General features: G+C 48.7%; 1 protein-coding gene and 1 long non-coding RNA gene across 2 annotated transcripts; one reads left to right on the top strand and one right to left on the bottom strand.

Annotated features, from left to right (window-relative positions):
• Positions 1-1,105: 1,105 nt before the first annotated feature.
• On the bottom strand, positions 1,106-16,501 carry LOC122384378 (high affinity cGMP-specific 3',5'-cyclic phosphodiesterase 9A-like; the record flags this gene model as incomplete). The annotated part of the gene is made up of 5 exons (XM_043371738.1): positions 1,106-3,587; positions 3,982-4,143; positions 5,425-5,514; positions 5,750-6,013; positions 16,379-16,501. Coding segments are annotated over 5 exons (1,218 nt in total), but the record flags the coding sequence as incomplete, so codon positions are not given.
• LOC122384379 lies at positions 8,743-12,353 on the top strand. The gene is made up of 3 exons (XR_006257026.1): positions 8,743-8,819; positions 10,854-10,983; positions 12,239-12,353. It is a non-coding gene; the product is annotated as an uncharacterized LOC122384379 (long non-coding RNA).
• Positions 16,502-17,993: the final 1,492 nt, after the last annotated feature.

Below are 17,993 nucleotides of genomic sequence, written 5' to 3'. Positions count from 1 at the left end.
CAAATCAAGGCGTTTTGTTCATTCGTGCTTAGGAAGAATAAGTGTAAAGTATATTACAGACAATACATTGTCTACTCTAATTTCCACACATTTTCAAGTTTCAGAATAGTTCTGCCTGTCGAAGATAATAAATAGGACAGCTTTCCTTAGCTTTGTATAGCTGATAATACCTACAACCTATAATAGCTTATGGCTTATTATACAACTTATTGTGACTTTGCTTCGGGCTCCGTTGAAATACGCGAATTTCATACACACACACACACACTCACACACACAAAATTTGGCTCTCAATAAATGCCGAAAGACGTCTGTAACTCCACAGGCTTAGCCGTACTATCATATGCCGGTCCCGTAGCTCAGTGGGTAGAGCGTTGGACTCCGCGTGGTGAGAGCACGCGTTCCCGGTTATAACAGTCCGGGTTCGTAGCGCGACGGGCGCTTGACGTTTATGGGCCTCCTGACAGGTATGGTTGCGGTTGGTGGCAGGCCGCAGCCAGGCGAAGTCAGTGAGGGGACCGGCCGTGCGCGGCTATGTGCGCACGTTAAACTTTGGACTCCAAATTCAGCCATAGAACAGGGTGGTGTTTCACCGGTGATAGCAACACGCTGCTATTCTGCTGACGTCACACTTGTGGTAGTGTTGGAGCAATGGGCTTGTTGACGTCTCCATGGAAACCCAATTTGACACGAATAGCAGCGTGCTGCTATCACCGGTGAAACACCACCCTGGAATTGCGCGATCGGAGGGTAGAGGGCAGGGTCACCGTAACAAGCTTCGCTTAGCGGGCCGGGGACTCTGACATTGTGAATCCTTCCATTCAAAAGGTTCGGAGTAAATTTATTAAAAAAAAAACATAGGTATATGTCCCTGCATCTCCACAAGTATAAAAGTGCTGTGTCGCGAACGGCATTCCTAACATAAAAGGATAGAAGCGGGCAAATTAAATCATTTAGCGAGGCTCAAGTTCCTGAAAGGATTACGGATCCCACTCGAGCAGGCGTTATCGAAGTTTGATGCCTCATTGAGCCGATCTATTCCTCTGAGTCGATTACAACCCGTCGTCGTTGCCTCCGCCACATCTCACACACACACACGGACCCAATGCGGACCAGAGTTACAAACAACTGTATCAACTATCAACATCAATGCGAAGCGTAGCTTTTGATCAACCATTGTCAGTATCAAACGGCGGCAGCAATACCCGAGTGAAGCGCGACGTCCGGGCTTTGTCTGTCGAGCGCGGCGACGTCGCACATTCAGCTAATACTGGAAGTCTCGCCCACCGCGACCGGTGAACACAACATTGGCACATGAACCAGCGAGAGCGCCTGCACACACTCACTCACGCACACAGACGGAATATAACGCTCTCGCGCTGGCCCGCGGGCGGGTGTCAGGCGCTGCGCGAGTTCCGCCCCGAGTACCGTAGCCCGTGACTATGTCTCATTGGTAAGTCGCAACTGAACCTGTCAGCCGACCGCTCCCCTCGCACGAGAACCACGCCGGACCTAACAGCGAGCTCGCCGCGGCGCCAGGACAGCCGCCGAGCTGTGCCCGAGCGCCGCCCGAATAACATCACTGAACGGGGCACAGGTCACCCGGGCACACACACCACAGTACTGCACTGCAGAGGCGAAACAAACAGACGAATCAACGAAAACAGGGCGTACAAAACCAGCGCCGGTAGCCGTGCCATACACACGCCCCTTCCTCGGAACTATCGCACAGCGCACAAACTGTGACTGGGGCCGCCCAGCAGCCGTCGATATTCTCGATATACAACTCTCAGACACATGCACCATACTGCTCTTTAACAGCATAGCCTATGGTATGATAACACATCGGTAACTGTGCACTTCGCTGCACAAAGCGCACAGCTCCCCTGCGAAAATGGCTACCGCAAGGTCATTCGTTTCTTTAACAGATACAGCTGACTTACCTGACACAATATCAACAATCCTACTTGTCCCATCTCGCTCTGCTCTTAAGAGCTCTTCCTTTCACCACAGCTCAACACATGACATATATGACCTGATATGAATATTATATGTATAGGGACATGTAGGCTATTTAGGTCTGAGGGATAGGAGCTATAGTGTTTGACTTTTGTTGTGCCGATAAGATAGTGTCGCATGTTATGTCAGACATGGTCAGACTTGTTACCAGAAGACAGAGAACAACTGAGCATTGCATAGGCCGCATATGAACCACGACAACGTAAATCGAAAGGGTTTTAAAAATAAATTATAATAAATAAGCACAAGCCTGCCACTTCGGCAGCTTATTTTGGGCATCGTCTCACCAAATACTACGATGCACCGGGCATTGCAAAATTTGTGGTATGATAGTCATTCAACTTTTGTCAGGTCTACGCTTGAAATCTCTTTTAAGTAGCACTGAAACTTCACATTGACCAACTAACAGTAAAAAGGACGTTGGTCCACAATCTATGGAATGACACACATCTACATAGTGATATGCACGGGCCTCTATGCTGCCGAAGCGGCATCACACGCACCGAAACATTTGAGAGAGAGAAAAAAAAAATACTGGGGCATTGGCGACAGGAGTGGCAGCCGCAAGTCGGTCCTGTTCCCGAGCGGAGCATCGCTCGTTTATAATCTGACCCGGACGAAACACTGAGAACCAGCCAACCCCAGTCTCACTGAGACTCGACACCTCCCGGCTGTCTGCCGCGCGATACCCCTCCGGTCGGCCCCGCCCCATCGGCCCAGCGAGATTTGGCATTAGACGAGACGGCAAACACCAACACAACAGCGAGCGACGCCCACAGTACCGGGAGCAGCGCCGACCGAACGTAACTGGGCCGTCCCTACCTCAGCAGCGCCGCAGCGCACGTCTCGGGACCACCCGACACCTGGGTACCTCGCACTGGCCTCGCACCACCCGCTGCCCCGCTGGGACTCTCCGCCGCCTTCACAGAAGCGCACACCGCTCGAGCCAGCGCCGGTCGCGACCCGCGCGCCCGCCGCCAGCACCGCGTCTAACTGGAGCCGTCGCGCGCGCCGGCCGATTGTTCGCGCTTCTTCAGCACCAGCGAGCGCAGGTAGCCGGGTTTTGGCGCGCGCACGGGCGAGGCGCGCGCCCCGGACCGTCCGTTGGTGATGAGTCGCGCGTCGTGCGGGCTGGAGGCGGGCCGGCGCCGGTCGGCCGTCATCATGCCGACCACGGCGCCGGCCGTGCGCTCCGGGCCCGACCAGGAGGGCCGCTTCTCCTCCGTCCGCGACAGCATCCAGCGGAAGTAGCGCGAGATGCGCAGACTGCCCTCGCCGGAGCCGGAGCTGGGCAGCGAGACGGATGTCGGAGGGTCCTCGCTCACCCGGCGGCACACCGAGTCGTTCCGGGTGGCGATCTTGAATTTGGCCGAGCGCTCGCTGACCTCTGCCTCGTTGAGGGTGTCCTCAGAGGTCTCTGTGTCCTCAGGGACGGGCTCGATGGGTGCGGTAGGGGACGAGCCGCTCAGTACACTCGTCGTCTCCAGGCTGGTCCGGGCCGAGCGGGGCAGCTCATTCAGCCGGGAGTAGTGCTCCAGAGCCTCGCGGGCGGGGTGCAGCACCAGACCCTGCGCAGGAGCAGAGGGACGGGACGTCAAGGAGCAGGCAAAGGAGCGACCACTGCAGGGCGCAGGTATCGGCTAAATTGAAAATAGCTTCCCAACTATGGTCCATGCAGAGGGCTTTACCGTCTACAAATAGTGTTTCAGTAGCGAAGAGACAAGTTCGCTGCATTCATAGGACTCAATTGCAGTTCATGACACCACAGAGCACAGTGTCCCTATCAATTACTCATGTTATGTAACAGTACATGGCGGGCGATGCAATTATTTCCAGCAATGTGACAAAAATGGCGGACATGCTTTGCATCAAGCCATTTCTATTCCCCATTCATATACCGTGTAAGATATTGGCTTCCCCCGGCACCTGAGGTGCGGCTCGACCGTCTGTCCTTCGACTCACCTCCAGCTCCTTGAGCAGCTCGGCAGCGGCCGTAAGAAGCGGCATCAGCACGAACGAGATGAAGTTGCACTGGGAGGCGGCCTTGTTGACCTTCTCGCGGTCCATGAACGGTGTCACGGGCAGACCCTCGGCCTTTTCACGGTCGCTCTGGTTGTAAAACTCCTGCCGAGGCACAGCGGGTGAATCGTCAGCATAGGGATTACTCCTTCTTACAGAGAAAGCAAGCTTGTCAAGCAGGGACATACGCCGCCGGAGCAGCTTGACTGAAGCTAAGATGTGATATCCAACAAACTGTTTTTATAACAAAGTTAAGACGTCTACGGGCAACATAACGTTAAAACGGGTAACAGTGGGTATGCAGTAACGTCTACGAGTAAGTTACTGTATGCCTACAAAGCGCACAAGCGTGACATAGTTATATTTCTCTATTCCCTGCGACTTATGCCTATACTTATCTGCTTTAAAGCTTTTAGCAGGTATTACCTACCAGTATAACGCCTTTTGGGGCGACTAACGGAGCGAGCGAGAGGGTGGGCCTTGCACGTGCGAAATTGCGAGGGGGTACCTCCAACTGACTTGTGCACGGCACCCATACTAACCGGTCTCTAGCGATGTGCCAAATTTGGGCACAATCGGCCCAGCCGTTCTCGAGATCTGGAAGCGGCACCCTGCACGTGCGCACGTGCAAAATGGGTCCCAATTGACTTGTGCACGGCACCCTACTAACCGGTCCCTAACTGTGTACCAAATTTGAGCGCAATCGGTCGAGCCGTTCTCGAGATCTGGAAACGACCCCAGCACGTGCGCACGTGCAGCAGCACCCCAACTCTGGCACATGGATATGCAGTGCCTTACATGCAAAAATTACCGCATGTAAATCGGTCAAGTGGTTGCTGAGATATAAGCCTCGTAAAGGCGTGACCACGGCCAGCCGGCCGGCCGCTCATACTCAGAAATTTCCGTTAATCTAAGGAAAGACTCCGCTCGCTTCGCTCGCTCCGTAATGAACACAGAACGTCATCCGGTACAGAATAAACAATTTACATAACATTTAATTATAGCATAAGACAATGCAAGACGGGAAATGCGTACAGGGAAGACGTCCTATAAACTTTATTACGATAAAAAATGTATTTTTTAATGGTATTACAAGGAGCTTGTGGTGCCACATCAAGACTCAGGTGCAGCAGATCAGCTCGAGTCTGTTGTAGCAGGTATGCTGAACCGTATGGCTGTGCGTGTGTACCGTGCAGTCGTCCACGTTTTAACCAGCTGCAACGGCATACGAGGCAATTACTCGTATATGGCAATTACATGTATGTCTACATACGTCTACATACGTCTAACCGTACACTGTACAGTGCAGTGTCAGTGTTGTCGCTCGTCTGCTTGTGTTTGTTTGAGTGCTCGTCTCTACCTAACTGTCTATCGAGTTATACCGACTTGTAGGAGACAGTCGATCCAGGGATCGGCCACCGGTACCGGGCGAGCCTCGTTTGATATGTCGGCTATCTTGATCAGGATCATTGACAGCTGCCGAAGTGAATAAGGGCGTCATACACGGGCTTTATCTTCTACCTTCCATCGCCACCCAGGAGGCAGGAGGCGGCATCAGATTGAAGTCGATTAACAGACACAGCTCAAATGTGCAGGGCACGCATACACCCTCGCCACCCTGAAGAATTGGACACAAGCCCCACTCCTTGTTACACCGTTCATGCTCTACCCTTCCCACCCCTATCTACTGCCCGCCGCTGCTCCTCCTCACCAGGTTCACGTGGATCGGCTCGGAGAAGTCGAACTCGTCGACGATCTCGCGGAACTGGCCAATGATCTCGTTGTGTCTGGCCATGTCGGTGGCCAGGATGCAGCGAATGATACCCTCGCGCGCGCGCCGCTGCTCGGCGGGGCTCAGGCGGGCCAGTATGTTGGCGGCCGGCTCCTGGAGGATGGTGAACGCCACAGAACAGTGGTGGTTCTCCAGAGGCGATACGTCGTTGTAGCGCAGCGCCAGGTCGGTGCCGGCGTTAATCTGGTGACAGGAGCGACCGACGGCTGTGTCGGGGACGGGGCGAGACATGGCGGGCTCTTCACAGCGGGGCGAGGGGAATTAATAGGTATCCCGTATCATTGACATCAAGCTGTGCCTAATGCAGGCAACATCCGTTGACCGTTACTTTGTAGTTGGTATTCGGCGGCGCTTATTAATGCAACCTGCAATGAACACAGCCCACAGGCTGCAAGTCGCGCGGGGCAGGCTGTCTCCATATGCTTATCTTTTCGACGATAGATGGCGGCAGTAGTGTGCGCCTGAAGTTATGCTGCACCGCATGACAGAGGCGCGCGGTGACTGGGCCCAATAACTGAGAGAATATAATAGAGTTTGGCCGTTATGTCGATTAATACGTTGGCTTGCTGCCTATTAACACAAATTATGACATAAACATCATCCACTATTTGCCGAGATATCGGTCAACAGCGCACGATCGCCCAACCATTGATCTTTGTCAAGCGCCCTTTGCTGCTGCTTTTGGAAACGTTTGATTTAGGCAGACACAGCGTCGGCCGTCGAGAGAGCATTGATATGTAATAAAAGGCATGGACACAAGTGTTTATTTCTTACTGGCATGCTCGTATCTGTATGAGATAGCCTGACGGCGGCATTAGTGGGCCTCACAATGACAATCAATCCTCATTTGGCGCAATTTCGTCGTAACAGGCATGCATTTATTATGCCAATTGCCAGTTCTTGGATTATAAAGAGCAGCCTGTGCCCACTGCACTGCATTGGGTGCCCGTAGAACCAGAAACCCCCAGCCAGAGATGTGTAACGTGTATGGCCGGATGCGATGGGCATGCTGTGCAGTTATTGACCCGGTTGATGTCTGTCACTTACGGAGGGGATGAACTAGCACGACACATTAGCTGGGGACTGTACCTATTTGGCCTGCGTCAGCTAATCCGGCGTCTTTTCGGCCATTTGGATAAAAATATCGCACAAATGGTGGTAGGGAAAGCCGGGGGAAGTCCGGCATAATAAGCTCTTTTTCATTTTTATTACATACCTTGCGTGCTGTATAAAATGTTGATATCTTGTTAGCTAAATAAGTTAATTGGCCATGTTTTCCCAAAAACTCGGTTTTGTGGAATTAGTATAAAATTGCGTAATTCGAGTTTTAAAAAATGTAAATTTTTCTGGGGTAAGCCCGGCATAGGGGTAACGCCGGCCACCTCTGCAGCGCTTAACAACGAGTCATGGTGAAACCATTATGTGTCCCCCAAATATTGACGGAAAGTGAAATATTAAGGTACTGTTTAGCTCTGGACACCTTGGAGTTTATGACACTTCAGGTATTTTTGCCAGCGTCTACCACATATAGGGCACAGGTCGATGAAAATCGTGATGCAAAATAGACAAAAAATATGTATTTTAAAATTCCTTAAAATTCATTTTTTCGTTTACCTAAATGCATCATATAACATACCATTCGACTCGGCTGATGAAGAACACAATAACATCATTTTTGAAGCTCTAGCTTCATTTTCTATCATGTTATCTGCAAAAACGTAGTTTGACCCTATAGTTGACCTCAAGTGACATAGCCGTTCTTGTAGCATACAAACATAAACTTAATCACACTTATTGATAGTAAGTGATAGTATAACCCATAGTATAACCCAAAACCGTTAAAATGGAGCAGATCTCTCCCATATTTTTACAGTAAAAACCTTGCAAGCAATCGCCCCTCATCCATAACTGATAGGTACGGGCACTGGAATAGAGCGACAAGCTAAAGAGACTTTGTCTATATTAACACGTTTATTTTCAAAATTTATATTTTGGCCAGGTGTAAACCAAACCTACTCAGTACCTATTATCTCATGGAAAACAGCGGTTTAGTGGCATTGCTCTCGGTTGGGGGTAAGCTCGCCCACTCGCCCGGGGTTACCCCAATGTGTTAATTTCATTTTAGAACAGCGATGTTCGAAACAAAATGTCATACTTAAGCCAGCCTGCACTGAAAAAAACTTACACCTAGAGAGTTATTTTTGGAGTTTTTCCACTCCAGTTTGGCGAATAATCACGCACCAATGGCATATAATGATTATGTTTTGTAGCGTATTCTTACTCTCTGCATTGCATTAAGGGCGTTTTTGAAAGTTATTCTTAAACCTGGTACTATAATCATCTCTTTTGTGTTTTAGCAAGTGCTAATTTCATCTTCTAATTTTATCACGTGTCCTTTTTATTCTTTCGGGTTATAAATTTATATCAGTCTCAAAGAGGCATGGGGTAATTTTAGCTTATTTCACAGTGATAAACAAGGTCATTGGAATATATTTGTGCTGAACTCCCATTAGATGGTAATAAAATTGACAGCTAGAGTACTTTTATCAAAACTGCATAAAAATAAACCGCTGTGGAGTAATTAGGGTAATTTTTATACTCCATTACGGCTGATAAATTGACGCGACAGAATAAAACTATTCTCAGGTAGGTATAAAAATTACTTCCTTCGTGATAAAACTATCATGTCCGGACAATAATTTTATAACCATGGAGTAATATTATGTGGTAGCATTACTAACATCATTCTTCGGGAGTATTCGGGAGCGTATTTCAAGCAATACTGTATCACTTTCTTGATAATCCTAATCCGTTGTGACATAACTAATCTAAAAGTGATTAATCTATTCGTCCAGCACAGTATTATTCCAAGAATAATATTTTCGGAATGTCTCTGCAGTTCGCGACCATTTGCGACCGCCATTGTGCTCAAGTCGTCAGAACCAAGGCCTTCTGTCAGAGAACCGAGCAAGCGTCCCAGTCCTCGAAGGTAAGCTGAAATTACTGTATACTTTGTGTTTTGTTAGTATGACTTTACAGTAATCCGTAGTATGACCATACAATCCAAGAAATGCGTTGACGTAGATTTGCGGACGAAGATTTCCGCGATGATGAAATTCTGGAAGACAAATTGTCCCCCATGACATGCTCAAGGCCATTGAAACCAGGGGAAACAGCCATGTCAATTACCCTGATTTAGTTCAAGTTGTGATCAAGATTGTTATGTAGAGCTAATAAGTTATAGATTTTGTGATATTTTTTAAACCATGCAACTCACAGTGTAAGTAACAATATAAGCATCTCACTTAGGGACACTGTATGGAAATGCTCCAAATACCTAGGTATGGCAGGGGCGGCTCTAGGTGCTGAAAAGTAGGAGGCAAGCACGCCAGCAGGGAGGAACTCGTCCCAGGCGCGTAACCACCACTGGGGACACTGGGGACCGGTCCCCAGTAACTTTGGGTTACTGGGGACCGTCCCCAGTAAAACCGAAGACCTCCTTAACTTGCTACCAAATATTGTCTCTAAATCGACGTGAAGAGTAATATGTAGTAAGAAAAGACAACACTATGGATATTTTGTTTAGCCAGCGCCCGGGTGGGCCTCTCAGCCAATTTCGCTATGGGGGAGGGGGGGGGGGGCTTTTTGGCCACACCAGATTATCTCGGAAAGTAAGCAAGCTAGAAAGACGCAGTAAAAACCAACAGATATCTCGCTACACTGTCTTTCAGAATTACTTTTGCCATTTTTGATCGGGTCAACGCTGAGGTCACTGGAGGTCACCAAAGGTAAAATTTTCACGAACTTTTGTTCCCAATTTTGACAACTTTTCACAAATAGGCACATAAGTCAGGAACCGATAGAGCTGCATTTCTGCGGGAAAGCGCATTCGGTAGCTCTTTTGAATGCCTTTCTGAGTGATGTTCTCAGATTTGACCAAGGTCAACGGTTTAGATTCCAGGTTGACGTTTTTGCGGAAAAGGTTTTTGGATCATACCTACCTTTTGACTCAAAACTTTTATAACGCTGATTTTTCCGGCATCGCGTTTGTCTCGTCGAGACGCGTCGAATGAATTAGAAATTGACCTGAAAATGTCAACTTGAAAATTTTACCCCTGGTCAAGGTCACGGAAAAGGTCATGTTGCATGTCATTCGATTGGTATTGTTAAGCTGAACCCATTCATTGTGTTTTAAGCGCCCTGGCATATTTCTACCAAAAGTTATGGTAAAAAACTGTTGGAGATGTTTCATCATGACCTGATATAACGTCAGGGACATAGAAAGGGTCACAGGGGCAATTTTCCGCTTCAGTGTTAACCTGTGTCACGGTGTTTGAATGTGTTTTTGGCCAAAAGAAGAGCATTTTATTTTTTCCCATGACTTATAACGGAGAGGTCTCAAAATTGACCTGACATTAGGTCACCGATGTGAAAATTTTGAGACATACGATTGTTCATACTGATTTCCTCATGCAAAAGTTTGAGTTTCAAACTTCTGGGATGTTAACTGTTGGAATGACAGTAACAAAGTTTTTTAGAGGCATGGCTACTTTACTTGACCTGCTGGCCTGACCTTCGGTGACTTGCGGTCAAAATTTTCACACACGATGCGAAATTGAGGCATCATAGGCTATACCAAGTTTCGCGGCGGTGCGCGCCGCGGTTTTCCTTACACGCCCAACAAAAACTGGCAGGTGTGGCCAAAAATGCCCCCCTCCCCTCTCCCCACCCCCCCAACTCCCCACCCCACCCAATCGGGCGAAGGCTGATCCTGAAATATAATAGTTGGTCTTTGCGGCCCTCCATGTGGTCCCCAGTACCTAACTTCAAACTCGTGGTTACGCATCTGACTCGTCCAACATGTTAAGTGCAGGTTCTCTTACCTGGTTCTCTTACCTGGTTGGGCTCCCTTGTCTGACCTGACCTGACCTTACCTGACCTGACCTTCCACAATGATATAATGTTCACTTGTTGTTGTTTGATGTTAATTCCATTCATTAATGTGATTTTACGATGTTTCCAGGTGTGGACTGACTTGGGAATGATCATGGGGCTCGAGGAGGACGTGAAGGAGCATGTCCTGCACAAAATCAGACATACCGCGAAGAAGTATGCCCAGACGATGATAAACGTGCAGCCGGCCGACAAGGACGGTGAGTTTTGAACGGGCACAAGCACACCTTTTCGGATGAGGTGTTCTGCTAGCAACACATCGTGCCGGGGGGGGGGGGGATACTCTTCTTCTATATAACTGGGCTCGAGCCAATCATCGTAGACAATATATTCCTGGCCAGGGCTGGAATAATGTTTATGACTGATTTTTTTTAGCGAATGTAAAGTTAGGCCCGAGGTATTTTCGATAAATACGAGGTCAGGCCAAAACATTAGCCAAGACCAAGTGTAGGGAGGTATTTCCCACGCATGCTTCTTCCTGCACGATGGAGAAATGACGTTTCACGTATCCCAATGGCGTAATACATTAATAGCAGAGGGCAGGACAACTGTTTATTTTCTTGATGATTTTTTTTTTTTTGGCTTCAAGGTAGACTGCCACCTTTTTTTACACAAAACGGTTTTCACTAGACCTAACCCACCTATGACCTACCCTGAAGTCTGTTTCCCGAAATTCGGCCTAGTTTTCAAGATATCCGCAATTGGACTTCAGATTAAAGCCATCACAAATGTGTGGAATATGGGAATGTAACATTACCATGTTAAAATCCCATCTCCCACACTTTTTGTGATGGCATCAATGTGAAGTTCGAATGCGGATATCTCGAAAACTAGGACGAATTTCGGGAAACAGACTTCAGGGTAGGTCATAGGTGGGTCAGGTCTACTGAAAACCGTTTTAAACCGAAAACCGTAAAAAGGTGGCACTTTAACGACGGGCGAGACAACATGTTGTACCTCACCTTTGGACAGCCAATCGTCGTTGGTTTTGCTATTAGTCAAAAAGTGTTGTTTAACTCTAGTGATATTGAAAAGTCATGGTTGTCTCCATTCAGGTTGTCTCCATTCATGGTTGTCTTCATTGTCTCCAAATATACCACAGTTACATGCAGTTTGATACCTACTTGCACTCCATACTTAACCATGACAGCGGAACATCGGGTACCAATTTCTTATTTCACTGAAATATTTTAACGACGTATAATTATTTTGTAATTATGCACCACGTTTAGTTGTAAGAGTGTATCGTACTACGCAAACGTACTACGCATCGTACTACAATTTTGAGAGTGAAAAGAAATCAGGAAAAAGCAAAGAATCGTCTCCAGATACTGTAGATGGCATAGCCAGCTACTGTACGAACGCGGTTCCTTGTTTCTCTCCTAGGTTTCCTTTACGTTTATTTGTACGATATGCATTGATGCCAACTGACTGCAATATTCTTTTTCACGGCAGACGACGAGCTGCTAGCTCTACTTGCCTATGGTTGTGGAACAACCATTGGCACCTTGGCGGATCCGAGAAACGGGGTTCGTCAGGCAGGTGAGGAACTATCGGTGGACGGTGTGGTGGTCTGCCAATTGCCGGCCACCAGGTTGGAGACCGTGGCCCTAATGACGGCCGCCCACGATGTCTTCTATACAAAGTGCACGGGGCCCTGCAGGGCCCTGTTCGAGATTCTTTACCGGAGTGTGGGATTCGATGTAAACCTATCTGGCTTATCACAGAAGGTGTAGGAGGTTACCCAGGTAGTGTAGAACCAGCATTGGAGATGCCCACTTCGAATGACTGGCGACCCGTGGCTCACCTGTGGTTCAAGTGACTCGTGGCTTGTGGCTCACCTGTGGCTCAAGTGACTCGCAACGTGTGGCTCACACTACTGGAGCCTCTGTATTATGACTAATTCAGCTGCGGCGGTCTCAGTACGCCAATGAGTCTCAGTACGTCTTTCATAGCCCAGATCACGCTCGTTTTATATGCCATCCGTGGCGGTGGTTCTGTGCGCAGATGTTATTCGTTAGCCTCAGTGTTAACCATACACGCTCGTTTTATCTGCCATCCGTGGCGGTGGTTCTGTGCGCAGATGTTATTCGTTAGCCTCAGTGTTAACTATACACGCTCGTTTTATCTGCCATCCGTGGCGGTGGTTCTGTGCGCAGATGTTATTCGTTAGCCTCAGTGTTAACCATACACGCTCGTTTTATCTGCCATCCGTGGCGGTGGTTCTGTGCGCAGATGTTATTCGTTAGCCTCAGTGTTAACCATAACGCCCTTGTGAGTTGTGACCTTGAACGTCCTTCCAGTGATTTCGCATTGCGGCCGGCAGAGACGAAGTTTTGCCTCCCAGAGACGCCGCTTCTCAACTAGGAAGCAAAATTACGTCCCTGTCGGCCGCAATGCGCCATCACTGGAAGTGCGTCCAAATTAAGATGTACCTGCTGATGCTCAGGTACCATTCGTTAATCAATTGTTGGTGTTTCAATACATTGTTTAAATGCATTCCTTATTTTACACTTGGTCATAATATTATCACATCACCCCGCATTATCAGGGGTGGTACTTTTACACCGGGGCTTGATTTTACCGGGGAGTTACTCCGGGGTAAAAGTATCGAAAAAAGGAGTGCTTTTTGGCATGGCAATATTATTCCCCGAATGGGAGTAATTTTAGTATTAAGTTAATAAAATTATCATCGGGTGTAATTTTATCCAAAGATAGCATACTTTTATCCTCCGTCATAAAATAACTCCCTAGCACGAATAATATAAGCGTTCGGATACTAAATATATTCTATATGCTAGTTTTATTCCCCAAAACTCCCCATTTTAGGCGCTTATGCCAGGTCATAAAATTATTCGATTGCAGGAGTGCTTTTTGACATTCTAAAATTAGAAAATGGGGAGTAAGTTTTTTTCAGTGTGCCTAGTTACCCCTCACTACAAACACTTAAACGGTCCTTTCATAACATCTGTATAAATATTAGGGATGTATGGTATAACATTAACAGTGCATCATATATCAGTTTTTAGCTAAAAACCCTTAAAATATCATTTTTGCTCTATAACTTTAACAATATGCAATTTTTGCTAGCTTTAACTTTTGCGCTGGCGTTACCTCAGCTGCCACGCTGAAAGGACAAACAGTTGAGCATTTTTTTGTGAATAATTTAGCCGGAAACGGGGTTGCCGGGCATCCCCCGCGCCCGGGCTTCCCCCGGCTTCCCCTATAGCGGCGATAGGTAAACGACCTGTTGACGTCAGAGTCCGATGTAATTCGACCAGGCTGCCTGTGGATAGCGTATAAAGAGCGGCAAATGTCCGCAACTACAGTACGGATAGATGTGTCGGCAAGTGCATATTGAGGTCTGTGATATAAATACAATCCACTTATAAGCCTTTCAAAATGAAGCCCTTTTAATAATAAAATATACCTGAGCACTTCGGTGAAACGTCATTGAGAAGCGATGTTAATTAATTGATTTCCGGCGCCTAAGCTTAGCTCGAAACCGACTGACGTACTTATTTTCGTTTCTTCACGGACTTTTATCGATGTTTTTTAAGCCTTTACCGCGAGTCATTGCGGATTTCAGCGTCCCCAGAGCTGTGTATCGGTAAGCGGTCGATTGCGGCGCTGTGTTGACGTTTCTGGCGACCAGAGAAGCCGACCTAGTCGGGTCGGTGACGGTTCTGCGCTGCGTCGGACTGGCCCAAATGGGTGGTGACGCCGACTGGCCACTGACCTTACCACCGAGGGCCGGCGCGCAGTAGTGCTGACCCCAAACCGGGCCGGGGCTGAGTATGGTGACCCTAAAATACCGAGAGGTGGCCGTGGGTGGAGGAGGCTGGGAGGCATTCTGAGGCTGCTTTTAGCAGCTTTTAATTTTGCACACCAATGCTAATGTTTGTCAAAAAAGCTCATATTTTTTGTAAAAAAAACTAGACAAAATTGGAAAACGTCAGTCAGTACCTAAGTAGATCAAATAGTGCCGCTGGACTTTGGAGGCCATTTTCCCAAACATTCACCCACAATAAACGTAGGCAGCATGACGTCTAAAGGCCACTGATAATGGGTCCGTGACATGGCTCCCCCCCCTACCACCCCGGTGGGGTCAGTGGCCGCTCTGCCCTGCCCTGGGTCACTGAGGTGGGGAGCCCGCGCCGCTGGCAGTTCGACTCCCTGCGGCGCTCCGGCGGCGTCGCCAGCGCTGACACGGGATCGCTTTCAGTCGGCCGGACGAAAACAGGCCAGCCATTGCGGCCATACGGGCAAACAGCGACAAAAACCCAGATACGCGAATGGACAGCGACGGTGACTGTGACACCGCCGCGCATTTCACCTGGGACGACGGACGCAACAGATGGGCGGCACTGGGCATACGAAAGCTTACGACAGCTTTTACAGTGTTTGTGTTGTTATATGTACGTTTACAGTGTTTGTGGGGTATGATTAATGATTGGAGTCCGGACTCCGGAGATGCCGGATAATTTTAATTATCCAATCACACTCCGATCTAATGGATTTAAAATCTTTGGAGAAAATGAATGTCCGCTACAAAAAAGGTTTAGTGACGTAGAGCAGCACTAGCGTATGTTGTTCTAAGCTCACGCTTCCTCCCTTTACCATGTCGTAAGTTATGGGCGTGACCTTCAGCGCCTGATGCATCCCGAATGAAAACAAAATAGGATTTTACCCTGTAGGACAGTTCCTATTCCGTATACGCATATGGAACGAGTTATGCAATCGCCGAACCCATCACGGCTGCTGATATGCAGTTACCCGTCACATATCTGTCAATCTGTCCCACTCGGGAACACGAGATGACACCCTCTCGCGCGGGAACGAGCTGGGAAAATGCGATTTGTTCTCTATATCGCCACGGATAACGGGTGGCGAGGTTCAGAAATAGGCCGTGGCAGCCCGATACCTCTGACCTGCAATAAGTTTACGGTCACTAGATCACACAGTCCGCTGCTGGGGCCTGGAGATGCTGAGGGGAAGGACTGACTGACTTTTAGGTGAGCTGTCCGTCACTAACCGACCTGGAATAGATGTGTTCCTGGCTAACCAGGTCAGTCAGCCCGCGTCGCTGACTGGCCTGATAAATGTGCTGCCAGTCTTGAACCGATCAGTCATTGATGTTGTGTCCATCTCGACTGACCTGGTAGATGTGGTACCCGTCTCTAAATGACCTGCAGGTCATTTAGAGACGGGTAACACATCAGGGCTAATCTATCAGGGCTAACTGACCTGATAGATGTTCCTGGGTGACCTAGTAGATGTTGTGCCAGTCTCTAACTGACCTGGTAGATGTGTTGCCATTCTCTAACTGACCTGGTAGCTGCTGCGTCCATCTCTAACTGACCTGGTAGATGTGCTGCCCGTCTCGAACTGACCTGGTGTATCCGTCATATCCATCTCTAACTGACCTAGTAGATGTTGTTGCCAGACTCTAACTGATCCGGTAGATGTTGCACCCATCTCTAACTGACCCGGTACCTATAGATGTTGTATCCACCCCGACTAACCTGGTAGATGTGTTTCCCATCTCTGACTGACCTGGTAGACGTTGTAACCCGTCTCTAACTAGTAACTGACCTGGTAGATGTTGTTGTAGCCGGGGTGGTCCAGGTCGTGGCAGATGCAGGAGATGAGGAGGATGAATACGTCCAGCGGGTCGATCCGCACCATCAGGTCACACGCCCAGACCAGCGAGTACATCTGAAGCAATGAAAACGGCAAGGTTAAGCTGGTAAAACGCCCAGACTGCAGTCAGTACATAGGTGCAATGGAGAGCGGCAGCCCGGTTAGCTGGATAAACGTAACGTGAGAGGGTGCCGGTGGGTTACACAACTCACCGTGGTATGAAAAGATGGACTAGATAATAAGATATCTTCTTAGACAACCGTGCACAATGGACACAGAATCTTGTATTATTTGTTTCTGGAGAAAATAAAACCCATCCCTAAATGAAGACCAGCGACATTTGCGTTTACGCTGGGATGAATGCGAAGTGTAACAACCTATGTAACATCGATTCGGTGTTTCTTGATGCAATATATCGCAACGCTTTTTTGGCGCCAAATGTATTCGTTTTCCTCGAAGGAATAAAGGCAATCGTTTTGGGGCATGAGAGACCAAAGTGAATAATCGCTTGATTGCAGCAAAAAGGAGTAATTGTGTATCGGGCAATTGCTCCCCTGGTCCAATAAATTGCTTATCTGGGAGTAGCTACTCTGGTGACCCTGCCCAATGCATCTGGAGGACGGAGGTCGTTTGTTCGAGTCTGCATATACAGTAGTTATGTACTGCTAGATGCCATGAACTTTGGGAAGTCATGCCACATGAGTTTCACGGAAATCCTGTTAGATGACGAAGCGCGAGTACGCAGACAGACAGACAGACAGACAGACAGACAGACAGACAGACAGACAGATACATAGCCACACAGGCAGACAGGGACAGACATACGGACACACAGACAGACAGACACACAGACATACAACAGAGTCCATATGGCCGCCGCTGGTGACCTATCACGGCCCACCATCCATCGCTAGACGACACGCAGGCTGACAGCGGTCGCTGTGACCCGTAAATGGACTCTGGGTGACGGCAGGACACGTCACCAGCATCACCACAGGGCACCAGAGAGGGAGCGGTCACCGCAGGGCACCAGCGAGGGAGGGGTCACCAAAGAGCACTGGAGGGCGGCCGGCGGCCGTCATCGCATATCATGCCACCGTGTACAAGATCTCTATACAATGGCACATCAAAATTCGCATACCTACTTCATTACCGTCTCCCCCATTCAAGTGACAAATGATCTTCCCGTGAGAACCCGTTCAATAACTACCCGTGCCACTGCTCCGCGACCCCGCGCGACCCGAACACGAGTCTGCAATTCGTCATCGGACACTCGAGCCTCATCAGCAGTTGTAAGCCGACACCGGTACGCCGTCGTCACCGGCGGCCGTCTTCTGGCCAATCAGTGGTTCACCACCCGCTCTCTGCGCAGCCGACTGAATGGACGGTAGGGCCGAGTTACAGGAGTGCGTGGGGAGATAAACTTGACGGGGGTGGCTGTGCGTGAACAGGGAGAGTGCAGGGAGCCTTGGACGGTGGGGCGGATAGATGGAGGTATTAGTGAGGGCGGTGAAAATAAAACAACGGTGTGCTAAACACTAACGATATAGTGGGGCGCACGGCATTT

This window comes from Amphibalanus amphitrite, unplaced genomic scaffold (genome assembly GCF_019059575.1).
Source record: "Amphibalanus amphitrite isolate SeventyFive unplaced genomic scaffold, NRLGWU_Aamphi_draft 000187F_arrow, whole genome shotgun sequence".
In the NCBI taxonomy this organism is placed as follows: domain Eukaryota; kingdom Metazoa; phylum Arthropoda; class Thecostraca; order Balanomorpha; family Balanidae; genus Amphibalanus; species Amphibalanus amphitrite.
Note: the sequence above shows the minus strand (reverse complement) of the source record. Positions and strands in the feature narration are given on the sequence as shown.